Source organism: Pelodiscus sinensis, chromosome 26 (genome assembly GCF_052426305.1).
Source record: "Pelodiscus sinensis isolate ZL-2025 chromosome 26, ASM5242630v1, whole genome shotgun sequence".
Classification (NCBI taxonomy): Eukaryota; Metazoa; Chordata; order Testudines; family Trionychidae; genus Pelodiscus; species Pelodiscus sinensis.
The window spans coordinates 12580634-12598847 of NC_143077.1; the positions used below are offsets into that span (position 1 = coordinate 12580634).

The following is an 18214-nucleotide window of genomic DNA, read 5'->3' on the forward strand; positions in this document are numbered from 1 at the left end:
TCCCGCGCGCCCATTGGCCCGCCCGGACAGCCGCCGGCGTGGATTGGCTGCGGCCTGCAAGGTAGGCTGACTCGGGTCAGGTGACTCATCACCTGACGACACCGCTGCACGTGACGGAGGGGGGCCGGGAGGGGCCATTCTGCTGGGGGAACACCTCCCACCAGAGGTACGGGAGGCGGTGCCTGGGCCAGGGTTGTGGTTCCCGCAGCAGGGGGCGGGGGCTAGGGGTGCAAGACACGACCCTGCCAGCTGCCCTAAGGAAACCTGCTGCTCCCTCCCCAACCCAGCTGATGATCAGTGACCGAATTCTTTTTAATGGAGAAGTAACTCTGGAGTCGCTGAACGCATGCAGAGGTGAGCGGGCTGATACGGCACGCTGGTGGGACGCAGCTGCTAGGACTGGCCTGTACACGGCAGGCGTTAAAGCATTGCTGCGACAGCACTTTAGGTACCCTCCCCAGCAGCGCTTTAGGGTTAGGTTCCCTCCTCCTCCCAGCCATTTCAAAAAAGCCCTCCCCCTTGCCTACCAGCAGCAGGTCTGCCGGGCATCCTGCAAATCGGTAGAGCAGTGAGGCTGCCGTTCCCAACCACTGCAGTTCGTGGGCTTTTGGCCACTGTTGCCATGAAGGGCTGGTTGAGGAAGCCTAGTCCTCTAACCCTACCCCTTCTGCCCAAGGCCCTGCTTCTGCCAACAACCCATAGCCACCTTGCCCAGGACCCCAACATACCAGTAAGGGCACGTGATTTACTTTTACCTCTTCATTGAAGATGAATGTTTAATCAAAGCATATGTTGTGCACACAAATCACAGAATCTCTTCAATACCAGCACCAGCCAGCTCTGATTTTCTGACAAGTGTAGGGGAAGGGAAAAGGGCACGTGTCAGCCTAATAAAAGCAAGACTATGTTGTAAAGGTACAGTGTAGTCTAGGAAACTGCCAGCACTTATACTACTTCACTTTTTGTCCTTTTGTGAGTAGTTTTATTAAATGTGTGCATTGTAATCAGCCTCACTTTTGTAAATACAAAGCAACAAAATTCACCTTCCAGCTCATACAAAAACAGTCTTTGGACACCAACTCATTTTTAATACTGCTACTTAAGTTACCCAGTGTCATTCAGGCATATAGTGATAGAGAAGTCTTAAAATTATACCTTTTAGAAAAAGCTAACACTGAGGATGTTAAATAGCAGTTATCTAACCAACTGGTCCCCACTCAAGCCAGCTTGTAGAACCATCCCCTGCTGCAGCTCTGCATTTTAAAATGTAGTAAGAGCTATCGAGCTCTTACATTTAAAAATGCAGAGCCGCAGTGGCCCGGACCAGCATGAGCCGGGAATGCTCACTCCTGGCTTGCTAATTCCAGTAGTCCCTCTTCATGGGGGAGTCCAGCTCCCCACTGGGATGCCCATGGACAGAGACTGCTTCTCATCAGCCTCCCCTACTGCCTTAATCAGAGGCAGCAGGGAGGCACCGCAGAGAGTGTGCTAAGGGGGAAAACAAGTTTAAGCCAGCTTTCCCCAGCCCTGGCTTTTGTTGCTGCCTCAGAGGCAGTGAGGGGGCAGAAAGGAATGGGTGGGGAAGCGAGTAGTTGATATTCCAGTTGGCTACCCAGTAAGCTTATACTAATTGGATAGTTGACTAGTCATTAACATCCCTAACACTCAAATCACACATTAATCCCTGAAAAAGTTTATAAAGCATCAGAAGTTTTAGAACTCTCCAGAAAAATGTCTGCAGATTACCTTAAGAATTGTAAGGCCTTTTTTCATAGAATTGTATGGCTGGATGGGACCGTGAAAGTCATCTATTCTAGCCCCTTGCATTCATGGCAAGATTAAGTATTATCTAGACAATCACTGAGAAGTGTTTATTTCCAGTGAGATTCTACAACCTCTGTAAACAATTCATGTAGTTGTAAAATGATTACCGAAATATTGCCTGAAATATTGAGATTTATATCCAGAATGAGTCAAGACAGTGAACTTCCAATGAAGCCCTTTATTCAGTTAAGTAACCAGAAGATGAAAACATTCCTATTCACCCCGCTTCTCCTCTGGAGGTGGTTCATACTGAGATAGCTGTGGAATTAAAAAGGATGGACTGTTAGCAACAGAATGTTAACTGTCTTCAGGGTTTACCTCAATAGCGGAGAATTTTAGAGCAAGCTTTATTCTGGAAAAATCTAATTTGCTACTACATATTTAGGTTGACTTATTTTCAAATGCTACAGATGCCCAGTAAACTTGTTTAAAATGGGGGTGGGGTGCAAGGCAGGATTTTCTAAAGTGACTTATGAAGCCAGGAGGTTGCAAGCACACAAGACTTAAATATTTGACAGGTTTTCCATGGACAGATTTCTTACTTCAGACCAGTGTTACATTGTGATTACCAAATACTAGCTATTCTTGAGCAAGTACTGGACAGAATAAGTGTTCTACATTCTTGCACGCTGTCCTGAAATATACTGGAATAAAATTGTCTGCCATCACTAGAATGGGGATTGGCTATTCATAAGACAATTACAAGGTCTCTTATATTCCAAGGTATATCTGATACAGAGACAGCAAGGGGGGGGAAATGCAAGTAGCTGAAAAAAATTAACCAGTAAGCCTAGGCTTATCCGTTAATCATGTACTCGGCTACTTGTTTATATCCATAACAAAGGCCTATGGCAGGGGTGGGCAAAAGGGCCTCTGTGGGGTTGATCCGGCCTGCCAACACCCTGCTACTTCCCTACCCCCAGGCCAATCAGGGCCTGGGGACGGAGACCCCATGAAGTCTCCTCCCCTACCAAGGGTATGCTGTGCTTAGAGCCAACCACCAGGGTTGACTAAGCACCAGGACAGGGAGCAAGAGACCAGGGCAAGGAGCTGTTCAGAACAGCTGGTGGTTCTCTCTAGAGGTGGGCAGGGGCAAAGACTTCACATGCTCCCCCACCCCTAGGCCAATCAAGGAAGCACACAAGTGTTCTGGCCCCACCTCTTCTGTCCAAAGCCCTGCCCCTTCCGGGACAGCCTGGAACCACTTCAAAAATTTCCGAAGTGGCCTCCCATCTAAAATTATTGCCCACTATAGACCTAAGGGAATAGGTGCACAGGACAAGATAGATGAAACAAGAAAAGAAGAGGTGAAGTACATAAACAAGAGATGAAAGGAGGAGGAGGAGGAAAGGAGAAAAGGAGAAGAGAAAGTTAATGAGAAAAAATTCAGACAGAAAGGAGAGAGAAGTAAATTAGAGCAGAATAACTGGTGGTCCTAATGGTACTCTCCATTATCTCTGGTATCTCCCAGCAAACTTGATTACTGCCCAAGGGCAAACTCTCCCACCTTTTCAGAGTTGTGGCATATGGCCCAAACCTTTGTAATTGTCCCACACATTAAGATATAGTTCAGCCCTTACTACCAAATGAGTTTCATCAGACCTCAGATCACTTTCTTAGGAAAGTCCCCCCTTCTGCTCAAGTCAGATTACTCTCATTTTAAGCCAACTGACCAAAAAAAAAAATCCCACATGATGCAATTAATACATCCATGCTCCCCACAAAACCCATCTTTTTCCCCCATTCAAAGAAGCATTTCTATTTTAAGCCAAGCCAGGACCACTTAGATAAGCATGACAGCTTGACTAAGCAGAATGTTCGAGTCAAAAAATTAGCCTTTGTGCTGTACAAATGGATACAAGGGTGATTAAGCAGATACAGTGTACCTGAACTTTCAGAAAGCCTTTGACAAGGCCCCTGACCAAAGGCTCTTAAGCAAACTAAACAGCCATGGGACAAGAGGAAAAGTCCTCTAATGGATCAGCAACTGGTTAAAATAAAGGGTATAGCCAAGCTACCAGTTTTCAGAATAGAGTGAGATAAGTAGCTGTCCCTTCCTTCTCCCTTTCTCGCACTGATCAGTACTGAGAACAGAGTTAACAAGGACTGGGGAAAAAAACAGGTGTAAAAAAGGCAGCAAAATTTGACTAGTGACTGAAGAGTTACCAAGGGCTTTCACAATAAAGTGACAGATGAAAGTCATTGGTAATAAAGTAATACATACAGGAAAACAATCCCTATTATACATACAAAACCATGAGATTTAAATTTGCTGCTGCTGCCGCCACCACTCAAGTCATTGTGGCTGCATCTCAAACTATCACTAAGTCCAGCGGCAGTTAAAAAAAAAGCTAAAACACCATAATCACCAGGGCTTGACAAATGGCGGCAAAAGCTGCTCGCCAGTCCCACACTGTGCATGCGCAAGAGCCTCATTGCGCATGCATGTGCCGCCAATAAACAGGGCGCGCAGTTGAAATCTACTTGCCACAGGCGAGTAGATTCTATAGTTTCTCAAGCCCTGATAATCACTATATAAATTCATGGCGTGATAGGGCATTCCATATTCTTTACATGAATATCCTTACAAGTATGACATCTCTCACGTATTCCAGTTAATGTCAGGAAGGTTACCATCTATGAATGAGTATTCCCATGTTTCATTTGTACGCCTGTATCATTCCTGTATTTGAAGTTAGGCTAAATCTACACTTAAGTGTTAAGAGTACGTCTACACAGTAGTGTTATTTCAGAACAACGTTACAAATGCGTGTTTATACTTCAGGTCTTTATTCCAAAATCATGTCAAGCTGAAGGACTTCTTACTCCTTGTGAAATGAGGGTAACCGGGAATCTGAGTAAGGGAAGTCGAAGGAAGAGTGTTCTTCCTTCTAGTTCCTGCTGTAGAGACAGCACCAGAAGTTGAATTAAGCTATTTCAACTTCAGCTGCACAATTGACATAGCTGAAGCTGGGTAGCTTAATTAGACTTTATCCCGGCTATGTAGATGTACCCTAAAAGGCTACCAAAGTAGCACTTTAAAGTAAGAATACAGCCACAGCAGCAGCCCTGGGAGAAAGCTTTCCCAGCACATTATGTAAACCACCTAAACAACAGGCATAGCCCCAAGCATGGGAGCCTGTTTACACTGGCTCTTTACAGCATTGTAACTTGATGTGCTCAAGGGGGTGGTTTTTCACAGCCCTAAGTGAGAAAGTTGCAGCACAGTAAAGCAGCAGTTGAGACAGGTTTATACTTCATGTGTTACTCATGTAGTCATGCTGAGGGCCAGGGAAAGTTGGACAGAGGAAAGGTTAAGACTGACAAAAGGATCCCTACCTTGTGCAAAACCTATTTAAGGATAGGGAGTGAGGTAAACATGGTTGTCAGTTCTCCCTGACTACCCTATCCAAGATGACTGCTAAGGACAACTAAGATTGGAGGAAAGATTGGGCCCAGACTTGAAGGCTTTCCAGGTTGTGAAAGTTTATTAGAACAACTTGGAGAGCAAAGTGTTACATACAACTAGTTTCTTGAGTATATTAAGCTTAGATTGAGTGTTCTGGTTTCTGTTTTTGCTTAGTAACCAACCATCATTGTTCTGTGTACTCTTATGCAGGAGCGGCTCGAGAAGAGCTGCTGCCAACTGGCGCCGTAGGCAGAATGCACGATCAGCGCCCCTGCCTCCATAGCCCTCAATGGCGTGACGTCATCAACTGCCGAGGTTGCCTACATCCACGGGTCGCCCCTGTCCTTATGACCAGGGCTCGACAAATAATACAATCTACTCGCCCGTGGTGAGTAGACTAACCCGGAAGAGCCGGGTTCGGGCGATCTGCACAGATCGCCAGACAGCACAGCTGGTGAGCAGGGCTCGCCATGGTTCGGCAAGCCCTGCTTATGACCATTTAAATATTACTTTTTATACTTCATAAAATCATGTTTATTAAACTCAGTGTAAATTATTACCAGGAGGGGAGTCTGTGCATCCATCTCTTTACACTGAGAAAGTTTCATCAGCTTATACTGTACAGAGCTCCATACAACACAAGACATTTATCTATGGTTCAGTTCCCAGAGAGGCCATGTACCTGAGAGCTGCTGTTTTTAGTTAAGGTCTGCAGCTTTGGCAGCATGTCCTGGACCCTGTGTCTGTGCTGCAGAAGGCTAATGTGTCTGACTCAGTAAAACAGGGAACTGGGGGCTTAAGAGGGCAAGAAAAACAGGCTCAGTGGGGGGAGTTTGACCTAGTCAGGAGCAGCCTGAGGCCAGCTGTGGCAGCTAGCGCCCCAGGCGGAACACATGATAAGTTCCCCCGCCTGCACGGCCATCAATGGCCATGACATCGAGCACGCCAGGCGACCACTGAGTCTGCCTATGCTCATGGGACGCCCTGGACCTAGCACACATGCTACACTCACACCTTGCATATTGTTGCGGTTCTGATTGCCCCATCTCAAAGAAAATATAGAAAAAGCAACAAAAATGGTTACAGATATGGGACAGATTTCATACAAGATTAAAAAGCCTGGGACTATTCAGCTTGAAAAAGACACCTAAGTGGGGATATATGATAGAAGTCTGTAAAATCATGAACAGTGCGGAGGAAGTATTATTTACCCTTCACATAACACAAGAACCAAGGGTCACCTGATGAAGTTAATAGGCAGATTTAAAATAAACCAAAGGAGGTACTTGTTCATATAAAACCCAAGTCAATTTGTGTAAATTGTTGAGAAGGCTAAAAAGTAACTGAATTCTTGTTTGAACCTAAAAAGTTGATGGTGGATAGGTCAATCTGTGGTTATTACCCATGATTGTTAGAGATACAGCTCCACGCCCTGGATGTCCCTAAGCCTGACCACCAGATGCTGGGACTGTACGACAGGGTATGAATCATTTGATAATTGGTCTGTTCTGTTTGTTTCCTTTGAGGCATCTGCAATTAGCTGCTGTCAGACAGGATACTGGGTGACATATGACCCAGTATAGACATTATGTCTGACAGCACATTTAATTGAAATATTAATTGACCAAGATCACAAGAGCTGGGTCTCCTTGCAGGTAGTCCCATAATCCAGACAGAGAAATTTGCATGATCAAAAGTTGTGGAAGACAAAAATAGTAAGTAGTAACTAGTCATGTTAAGTAAAAAACAATATTGCAAACAGCATCACTGTGAGCAGAAAATATGGGCACATCTTTAGAACCAGCATTGTTAGTAGGGATTTAAGTAACTAGTTGCTCCCCTCCCCCCCCCAGCAGTCAAGATCACAAAGACAGCGAGGGGAAGACAATGGGGGGGAGCCACTTTAAAAGACAGTCCCCGTCCCCGTCCCCCCCAGCTCCATGGAAGGGGGCAGGGGTGCAGCAGCAGCATTTCAATCTTTGAAATGTACAAGAACCCCAGCAGAGGCTCTTGTGGATTTCAAAGACTGAAATGCCTGGTGGAGCCTGGGGCCAGCAGAGAGTTCCCCGCTAAACCCATGCTGACTTCAGGCTCCAGGCGGGCGCTGCCGATTTGAAAGGCTGCTGGAGCCCACGGCCAGCGGAGATTCCAATCTTTGAAATTCACGAGAGCCCCTGCTGGAGATCTTGTACATTTAAAAGGCGGAATGCTGGAGCACTTCCACCTTTGAAATGTAGCAACAGCCGGGCAGGCTCTTGCTACATTTCAAAGCAGAAGAGCTCTTATCAACTAGTCAATGGAAATTCTATCAACTATTCAATTAGTTGATTAATTTTAACATTCCTAATTGTTAGCCACAAACTAAAGGCAATTTGTATGTGCAGCTTTGGATCCACGTAAATATAGTAATTGTATAAGTGATTTGAAAAAAAAAACCTCTCAAATAGTTTAAGAACAAATACCTTACTGAGATAGCTGAGGTGCTATAAACAGCACCAGTTATTTTCAGACAGTCTGCAAGGCAGAGTCTGTTTTGGGTGTACTTACCTGAATATAAGCTACAGGCATTTTAAACTAGAGTGAAAGCTAATATTCACAAGTGTCTCCAGTGAGTCAGATCCTGTGATCAGTTGATCCCATTGATGAATAGGTCTTTCCCCTTGAATTTATATTCTATAAAAAGCTTTTTCAGTTGGCTTCTTTAAAATATAATCCATTTGGGAAGATCTAGGTTATTTTACATCATATTTTAATAAGTTAATAGGAATGTTAGATAGCATGTAACTGAATATTCATGTAATCACATCAAATATTATTGGTCACAAGACTATCTGATAGTCCCCGGGGAGGGGCGGGGGGGGCCACGGGAGAAGACGGCCACTGCACTCCCAGCGAGTGTCCTGCCATCTATCAGAGGCAGCAGCGCAGGGTGACTTTAAAAAAAACCAGCTCCCCATGCAGACCCGTTCTGCCTGCTGACCTGATACAGAGGCAGCAGCAGCTGTCTACAGAGAGCTCCCCCACATTCCCTGCAGACATGGGCTGCTGCCACGGAGCAGCTTCCCCCTCCCCACACTGCTGCCTCTGACAGAAGCAGCAGCGCAGGAGGTGGGGCACCCATGTGCAAGCGGGTCCAAGGCAGCAATGCAGAGGTGGGGGCAGCAGGCAAATCTGGTTCTACTGGGGAGCTGGCTCCCCACAGGCACCAGCATCCCGTGCTCACCTCTGTATCAGAGGCAGCAAGAGGAGGAGGGGGAATGCACATAGTCAACAGGATTAACTGATAAGACCAGGCTTATTGGTTACCATGTCTACACATCAACATCCCTAGAATTTAATTATACAATTTCCACTCAGATTTTACTTGAGTCTGGTACTTGTTCCCCATCACTTTTAAAGAGAGATAAGAAAAAGGTGAGCATTTACTCATATTAAAACATGAAGTGTTTTGAGTTACTGCCACCAAGAGCCAATCAGGTTTCCCCTTATATTCTGAGATTTTCATCAAGTGACACTACATTATCACTGACTAATAGTGACTATTGCTAGAGGTACTAATACCACTGTATTTCTTTCTTTATATTTTAAGACTGTATTGCAATGGAGACTTAATATACTTACCTTAGATTTTAGTTTTTTGTTTTCTTCCAGCACTGCTTCATATTTTTCTTTCATCTCTGCCACTTCCAGACGAAGGGCCTCTATTTCTGGATTTTCTGGAGCAGCAGCTCCTATATGATGCTTCAGAAAGCTAGTAAAAAGTTAAGTGTTTCTAGGCTATGAAATGGTAATTTAGTCAAATTCAGGCTACAATACCGACAGTTTTGCAGCATTAAGGTAATTTACCCAATACTGTTGTGTCATGTTAATTATAATTTAGCAATAAAATGCAAGTACATTTATTTAGTGCATTTCAGCCTGCAAAGTCTCCAAATACTTTAGAAAAGGATAGAAATGTAGCCGTGTTAGTCTGGGGTAGCTGAAGCAAAATGCAGGACAATGTAGCACTTTAAAGACTAACAAGATGATTTATTAGGTGATGAGCTTTCGTGGGCCAGACCCACTTCCTCAGATCAAATAGTGGAAGAAAATAGTCACAACCATATATACCAAAGGATACAATTAAAAAAATGAACACATGAAAAGGACAATGTGTTCATTTTTTTTAATTGTATCCTTTGGTATATATGGTTGTGACTGTTTTCTTCCACTATTTGATCTGAGGAAGTGGGTCTGGCCCACGAAAGCTCATCATCTAATAAACCATCTTGTTAGTCTTTAAAGTGCTACATTGTCCTGCATTTTGCTTCAGCTACCCCAGACTAACATGGCTACATTTCTATAGTTGTGTAGTAAGCCCTCAATTCACTGAGGCAAGAAGTCAAAGCCTAGCAGGATTAAGACAAACTAGAGTTGTCAGCACTACACTCTAGTCGTTAGGTAAAATACAGTGTTCCAAACTATGCATTGAACCACAGGAATTCCTATGCAAAACCACCTATAAAAATGCTTAATACAGATACAAGTCTTCTATTAAGCATCAGCCACTGCCAAAAACAAATACCACCAGGTTAGATGAGCCAAAAGCATCAGGCTGTTGGTAGTAAGTACTTCATCATGCAAGAGTTAAATTTCCAGTTCTCTATTTTATTTGGCTGACTGAGTGCTAATTCCCTAAAGCTTTTACTGTTTTTATATTATATATAATCTCTGTCTGCAAGCCCATTTGTTCAAGGACTCCTCATAAATGATGTTATTAGCTAGGGCCACCAAACTTGGTATGTAGCCTCCTCTTCTCCTAACTTAAAGCAAGGTCAGGGTGTGGCTGTGCCAAGAAAACTGGCAGTCTCAGGAAAGGACAGTTTTCCATAATATGCTACGGGAAGAATGCAATACAGAGTGGCCACTAGGGGCAGCAAGCTTGCAGAGGAAGAGTTATCCAGAAGCATATCCATTGGGGGCAGCTGTACCACCAAGGGAGCAGCCAGCATGGGTAAGTATCCTCCTTGCCCTAACCACCTCCTCCCTTTGGCCACAGCACCAATGGGGATAGGGGAGGAAGGGAATCAGAAAAATGCCACTGCCAGATGGAATCCCTTCCCTAAGCCCCTCTTGATTCCCCCAAACCTCACTCTTACACCTCCCTGCCCCATGCACTCCCCCTTCCCCCCTCCCCATCACCAGCCCCTGCCCTAAAGGATCCAGGCAACACCAGATAAGTCTACTAGTATTTAATAAGAAAATGAAAATATTTTGTTTACTTATAATTTGGAGACAAACTAGTATCCTTCTTGGACTAGGCTTCCATCTTTTGCCTCATCAATTCACAGGAAGAAAAAGGATACTCCAGTGCACTATTTGGTTTCTCTGGCTCTTCATAAAGGGCTACCAACACTGTAAATAAAAAACATCCAACAGATGAAAGCAGAAACTTTCTAAACAGTTCAATTTATGAAGCACGTGCCAATAGTCAAAGGTAATTTGAGATGTAAAAAGGATTGCTTTCAGATTCGTGAAACATCACCTTTAGAATAAACATTAAAACAAAGCTAGCTTGTATTACAGTCAAAAATTAGGACAATGAACAAATATTAATGATCATGCAGAGTACTATTAGTAATGATCATGCAGAGTACTATTAAGATGCATGTGCATCCACATAAGCTTGATTGCAGTTATATAACTGGAATTATTCTGAATAAGCTTTTTTCCAACAATTCTTTAATGAACCATAAAGCTAAGTATCTGCACTAATTTCTGAAAACAAACATTACAAGAACAGTGCTTTCAAGCAGTTATGTTCTAAAAACTGATCTAATTTTTTTAGTAAGAGTTCCCGGACACACATTCTCTACCCACTGAAGTAGCTGCCCACAATCACATCTGTGACTTGTCTTATAATGAAGGTAATTTAAGGCTATGGCTACACTATAGCTTAAAAACCCAACAACATAAGTTATGTTGCTCAGCGGAGTAAAATAGCCACCCGCATGAACAACATAACCACTTCAAAAATGGAAGTTATATGAGCAGAAGAGCTTTTGCAGATATAGCTACCACTGCTTGCAAGGGCTGGAGTAATTAAGCCAATAGGAGACCTCTTCCCTAGACCTCTCTAGCATAGACGAAGTAGGGATGTAATAGTGTAGTCAACCAATAATCAGAAGCTTATAGGTTAATGCTATAGACTACACACCTTTTCCTCCTCACCCCCTTGCCAGTATATTTTTTAGCAGGCTGGCCAGCAGCCCGGCTCAGTCCTGGCTTGCAACATGTCCAGGCCCTACCAACTGCTGTGGCTCTGCATTTAAAGTGTATTTGTACGCAGACAGGCAGCCAAGATCAGTTCCGGCTTGCGCTGGGTCCAAGATCTCAGAGACAGCAGCACAGGGTGATGGGCAGCCGATCCACAAGGGGAGATGATTTTTAAACTGGCTCCCCCCCACAGACCAGTTCCTGCCTGGCACCCCACAGAGGCAGCAGCAGCACTCCTTGGGAGTCAAGTCGGATTGCACTAGCTGCTAGCATCACCTCTATGAACTATAGAATAGTTGACTAATAAATAAGAATTCGTGAAGTTACTCAACTATTCAATTAACCAATATTTAACATCCCTAAACCAAAGCCAGGGTCTCCTTTAATGAGTTTGGAAACTCAGTATTCTTCTCCATCACCAGGCCACCTTTACACTGAGGAGGAGGGAGGAGTTGGAGGTGGAAACAAATTCCACAACCTGCTGCTTTGCTTCTAGAGTTGAAGCAAGAATCCTAAATAGCGTCTCAGGATCGTAGCTTGCACTTACAGTCCAACATTTGGCTTCATCACGTTGTGCTCATCTCCAGGTGCACTCGGTATTACATTGAATATGATACTCAACTTGTATTTTGAACCAAAGACAGCCATGTGGCACAAACTTTGAAATATTTATTTTTTTACTGCTTTGTGGACTGAATCCTCATGTAGGGGTATGACTTTTGGTGGAGACTATAGCTGCTTCCCTCCTCCCCCTCCACTTGCTCCATTCAACCAGTTAACCAAATGTGATTTTACATCCCTATCCTCAAGTGAACTTGAGCCAGCATTATGTTATGTTCTCCAGTGGATTAATTCATTCTTCGATTTCTGGATTTAGATGAAGCCAAAATGAATATGGCTTGTGTGTAATTTATAGGCTGAGGAAGTGAATATTCATATAATTACAAGACTGAAAATACAGAGAAATATTTAATTGCCTCTAATTCTTTGTATATTTTGACTTCCTTAGATTGTAAGCTATACCTGTGAAGAAATTTTAAGATTTTCTATGTTTAATATTTAGCCCAATGTCATCCCAATCCATATATGGGGATTTGGGTACTTCCACAACAGTTTATAGCCAGAGCTGATAGGTAAGGTTGCTTAATAACATCCATTAAGACCCTGCTTGTAGTTCATTTTCCAGTTTGCCCATTTGGACTGAAATTTTATATACATGCCCATGCCTCATGTTGAAGTTTTTTTGAAAGTTGTACCCAACAGTTTAGCTGTTTCCAAGAACGAAATTAAGGCAAAAATTTTGTTTTGCCCATGCTAAAAATTCTTACACCTATTTGATTAAGAAGCTATATTGCCTCTGCACTTAGCAGTACGGATGGCCTTGCTGTTAAGAGGTATGCCTTTTGCAATCCCTACTACAACCCTGCCCAAATTATAGAGATTCAAGAAATTGCTCAGGAGAAGGAGTTATGCTTTGTTGGCTAAATTTTTCCAAATTCAATGTGCTCTAAGCCTGCTCCATCTCTGAGTTGAAGACTGACCAGGACTTTCCTTGCAATTTCTCCTCTTAATTGCTGGGTGCCACAAGCAGTGCTGAGCACAGGAATCAAGAGCAAAGAAACTCTTCTGTGCTCTCAACTCTGCCCTGCTACATCCAGGCAACACAAAACTGATATGACTGAACGCTATACATACATTAGAGGAATAAACAGGACTTCTGCCTCGTTGGGGAATCAAACAGAACTTTGTAGTGAATGAGCTGTTCTGTACAAGAACCCTGCCTCCTTTGATATAGGGTAGCGATGGGCAACCTAGTGAGTGGGCTGACTTGTGGTCCACTGAGATGGAGGGATGCTCAAGATTGTCATAAGCTGCAAGATGGTCTCCTGGGATAGGGTAGTGGTAACTAACAGTTTGCTAACTGTGCTTGTACCAAGAATTCGTGGGGTGCGCCAACTGAACGACATCAGCGCTTTGCCTGGATGCATAGGGAGAGCAGGGCTCGCTCAGTCAGTGTTGCGTGCAATCAGCAGGCACCTCACTCCAGGTACCTTTGCTGGAGGTGCATGGTGCTTCAGTAATAGTAGGAGGACTACTCCACAGATGGAAGCCAGGGGAACGCCACACAAGCACAACGACAAGAGGTCTCGTGGGCCACCCACAGAACCCAGACAGGCGACAGGCTCCCCACCCCGTTGCAGCGGCCCAACCGTGTGCAGCAAGTCAGGCAGAAGAAGGGAGTAAGTCTCAGGGTGCAGGATCTCCCGGAAGAACCGAATCGGATCCCTGCTTCTGCTGAGCGAGTCACTTGAGCCCCAACTCCCCGGGGGGGTTGGACCCGATGACCCCCCCCCCCCCTCGCGAGTCTAGGGGCCCCCTAAGGGCGTGGCGGCGGGTCAGAGCTGTGGAAGCGGGGCGAGACCACGGCTATAGGGGGCGGGGCAGAGAAGGGGCCCGGGGGAGCGGACGGGGGGGGGGGAGGGAGCGCGAGGCCCCTGAGAAGGCGGCGCGGGCCCGTTACCTTTGGTGAGCGTGTCCAGCACGCCGGACTTCTCCAGGTAGCGGCGGAACTGCTCCCGCTTGGAGTCCGCGGCCTGCGGAAAGGAGGGGACAGCGTTAGCGGAGAGCAGCCAGCGGGGACACCCCGCCCCCGGCTCCCGCGGAGCCCGGAGAGCAGCCGCTGCCCCGCACCTTAAAGTGCGCCATCCCGGCCGAGACGCCGCCGCCGCTGCGCTAAGCGCGCATGCGCCCCGGGGGTTTTATGGGGGCGGGGAAGGCACGCCGCGTCCCATCTGTTCCTAGGGAGACGGGTGACGCTAGCACGCGGCCCCGCCCCGCCCCCAGCTTCTGTTCCGCGGCCTTGGCCCTCTCCGCCAGCTGTGTCTGCCGCCCGTTTGGCCGCTCGACCCGGCCCCTCCTCTCGCCTTCCCTCAGCCCCGCCCACCGCCTGGCCGCTCAGCCCGGCCCCTCCTCCCGCCTTCCCTCAGCTCCGCCCCCTGCCTGGCCGCTCAGCCCGGCCCCTCCTCCCGCCTTCCCTCAGCTCCGCCCAGCCTCTCAGCCTGGTCCCTCCTCCCGCCTTCCCGCAGCTCCGCCCCCTGCCCGGCTGCTCAGCCCGGCCCCTCCTCCCGCCTTCCCTCAGCTCCGCCCAGCCTCTCAGTCTGGTCCCTCCTCCCGCCTTCCCGCAGCTCCGCCCCCTGCCTGGCCGCTCAGCCCGGCCCCTCCTCCCGCCTTCCCTCAGCTCCGCCCCCTGCCTGGCCGCTCAGCCCGGCCCCTCCTCCCGCCTTCCCTCAGCTCCGCCCCCTGCCTGGCCGCTCAGCCCGGCCCCTCCTCCCGCCTTCCCTCTGGCCGCGCCCAGCCTCTCAGCCTGGTCCCTCCTCCCGCCTTCCCGCAGCTCCGCCCCCTGCCTGGCCGCTCAGCCCGGCCCCTCCTCCCGCCTTCCCGCAGCTCCGCCCCCTGCCTGGCCGCTCAGCCTGCCCCTCCTCCCGCCTTCCCTCTGGCCCCGCCCAGCCTCTCAGCCTGGTCCCTCCTCCCGCCTTCCCTCTGGCCCCGCCCAGCCTCTCAGCCCGGTCCCTCTTTCTACCTTCCCGCAGCTCCGCCCCACGCTTGGTCGCTCAGCCCGGCTTCCCTCTGGCCCCGCCCCCCGCCTGGCCCCTCTTTCTTTCCTCCCTCCCTCCCGGTGCCTCTCCCGCCTTCCCTCTGACCCCGCCCCCCGGCTGGTCCCTCAGCCCAGTCTAAATAATTGTTGGGGGGAGCCACAGCTGTGTGTCTCAGTGATAAAGGGGGGGGGCGAACTCTATGAGCTTTCTCTGGCGACCTCTAGACTGGTATGATTTTCTGCAAATGCTTTTAACGGAAAAGTTTTCTGTTAAAAGTATTTTCGGAACAGAGCGTCTAGATTGGCAGGACGCTTTTCCGCAAAAGCACTTTTTGCGGACAAGCGTCCGTGGCCAATCTAGACGCGGTTTTGCGCAAGAAAGCCCCGATCGCCATTTTCGCCATCGGGGCTTTTTTGCGCAAAACAATACCACGTTGTCTACACTGTAGCAGCATAGCATTTCCGCAAGAAGCACTGATTCCAGACATTAGGAAATCAGTGTTCTTGTGGAAATTCAAGCGGCCAGTGTAGACAGCTAAATTTAAGCATGAATGACAATTCTGAAGCGTCTCTTTGAAGCAATATGCATGTTTTAAGGTCATTGAGGGAATGGTCAGTCTGGCTGAAATGGCAAGCAACAGCTTTCTCTTTGTGAGAAAGTCTTATGTCTGTTTTGTGTGCATTGATTCTTTGGCGAAGTGTCTGAGAAGTTTGTCCAATGAACATAGCAGATGGACACTTTAGGCACATGATGGCATAAATTATATTTCTGGATGAACAGGAATATGTATTCTTGATCTTGATCTTGTAATAGGCATGGTTAGAAGTAAGACAGATTGATTTGGGATGTGGATCCATGCGGGGCTGTGCTGGGTGCTGACGAGTCTGTGTTGTTCTCCAAGGGGGGCTGTTACCCAACTCTGTGCCTTTGCTGCTGGGGAGGAGGGGGAGGAACGGAGCTTCTGTCCCAGTAGGACAGGGTGGTGGGGCGCCCCAGAGGGCAGGTGGATGGGTTCAGTGGTACAATCAGCCCATCCTGTGAGTTTAGAGAGAATCTCTGATCCAAACCATAACAATCATCCCTATTGTACCATTTGGGAAATGAGGCACAGACAAATTAAGTGCCTTGAACAGGTCACACAGGAAATTGGTAGCTGAACAGGGGATTGGGTTCTCTCAATACCCTGACAACTGGCCCATTCTTCCGCTGTCCATGTCTGTGAGTGGGGTCTGCTGAACACAGTATTATCACCCCCAAAGGTAGCAGGTATCCCCTCATTTGCATAGGACTTAATGCTGCTTGCAGAGTGGTTATGTATAGGCACTGGGAACATGTGCTGTCAGAGAGTCGGTATGTTCAAAATAGCAGCAAAGTGGCTCTAACACTCTCCAGAACTTGGGGTCCTCATCCTGCCTCCATACCTCAGTCACCATAAGCCCCCAAGCTCCTTCCTTTTGAGAGGAAAGTTTGCAGAAAATTCTGTATAGTCAAATGCCTTTCTCTTCCTCAACTCCAAGCCCCAATGCCCCTTCTGCAGCTATTTTTATAGAAAGTTATGTTTTGGTTATAAATATTTAGTTAAAAATATAAATAACCAAAACATAAACTTTTCAAAGTTGAGAAGCACCCATCCATTAACTGCTTTTGGGAGCCTGCCTTAGCCCCACTGCACCACAGAACAGGAGCTGTGGGAGGTAAGCACTGGAGCCTTCACCCTGAACCTGCTGCTCTCTAACTCTCCCACAGCTCAAACTCCTATCCCAGCTCCAAGCCTGCTCATGAAGTCCACAACCCAACCCCCTACCCCCAGTCCTGAGCCCATTCCCATACCCAATCTCCCTCCTAGTGCCTGTACCCCACACTCCCTCTTGCACCCTCAATCCCTGCCCATCCCAGTTAAAGTGAGTGAGGGTGCAGGAGTGCCACCAACAGAGGCTGGGAATGGGACCTCAGAGAAGCGGAGGGGTAGGGCAAGGGCATTTGGTTTGTGCAGTTAGAAAGTTGGCAATCCTCACATCTGGACTAGATAACTGTTCTCCATTCCTTCCAAACATACGTTTCTATAATCTTAAAGGCCTGATCAAAAGCCCATTGAGGGCAATGGAAAAGCTTTCATTGATTTCAATATGCTTTGGATCAGGTCTCACATATGGTTTCACATAGGGTGAAAAAAAAAAGTTCAACTTAATTATTTTGTATTACAAGACTTAAATGGAATGCTTTCCTCCTCTATAAAAGAAATTATTCCCTCATCCTCTATAAAAGAAATCATTCCCTCACAAACACAAAAGTAGATGAATTTTGACACCTGGCATGTAAATAATGTTCACTTTGATATCATAACCAGGTTTGCAGAATAATATGACTGAAATATTTCCACCACTATGGGGAATAAGTTTCAGCTGAGAGCATCATGCAAGGGGACCAAAGAATTATGCACACTCAAATACCTTTCAAAAAATAGTGCCTTACCTTCCATGTTTCCATTTGTAAAATGGGATAATTATACTTATCTCCTTGGTAAAGTGCTTCATGGCATACTGATGAAAAGCACTATATGACTACATCTACACTGCACCATAGTTAGAAAAAAGATGTTCAATTTGAGCTACGCAAATTGCGTCTCTTATTTCAATCTTATTTTGAAATAGCTTATTTCGTAATTTAGCACTGTCTGCATAGCACCAAATTTCAAAATAATCCGCTATTCCGAAATGTCCATTACTCCTCGTGGAATGAGTTTTACAGGGACTTCAGAATAGCGAGCCCAAAATAATGGGCTTGCTGTGAAGATGCGGGATAGTTATTTCGGAATACTCCAGTATCCTGAAATAGCGTTGCAATGTAGATGCAGCCTATAAGATCTAGGAATCATTAGCAGGGATGTAAAAATAACAAACCCATTGTTTGTATAGTTGTGTCTTACAAAAGATTCTGTTGCCTTCTGCCATATTGTGCAAATTCTTAAGTTTTAATTTTAGCTAAATTTCATGTTTGTTTTTCCTTTTCAAAGATACTGTGTGCAGTCATTACTATGTGAGTCATACATTCTCCCGAAAGAAGCAGCAGGCTGTAAACTCTTTGACAGACTTCTGCACAATTCAGTGAATTGAGATGAGAGCTTCAAACC

General features: G+C 46.4%; 1 protein-coding gene across 1 annotated transcript; it reads right to left on the minus strand.

Annotated features, from left to right (window-relative positions):
• Positions 1 to 1987: 1987 nt before the first annotated feature.
• Positions 1988 to 14415, minus strand: MYCBP (MYC binding protein). The gene is made up of 5 exons (XM_075909056.1): positions 14180 to 14415; positions 14010 to 14082; positions 10579 to 10627; positions 8855 to 8984; positions 1988 to 2082 (listed from the first exon to the last, which is right to left on the minus strand). Exons 1-5 carry the CDS (start codon positions 14192 to 14194, stop codon positions 2038 to 2040), a joined length of 312 nt encoding a protein of 103 aa, XP_075765171.1. The 5' UTR covers positions 14195 to 14415; the 3' UTR covers positions 1988 to 2037.
• Positions 14416 to 18214: the final 3799 nt, after the last annotated feature.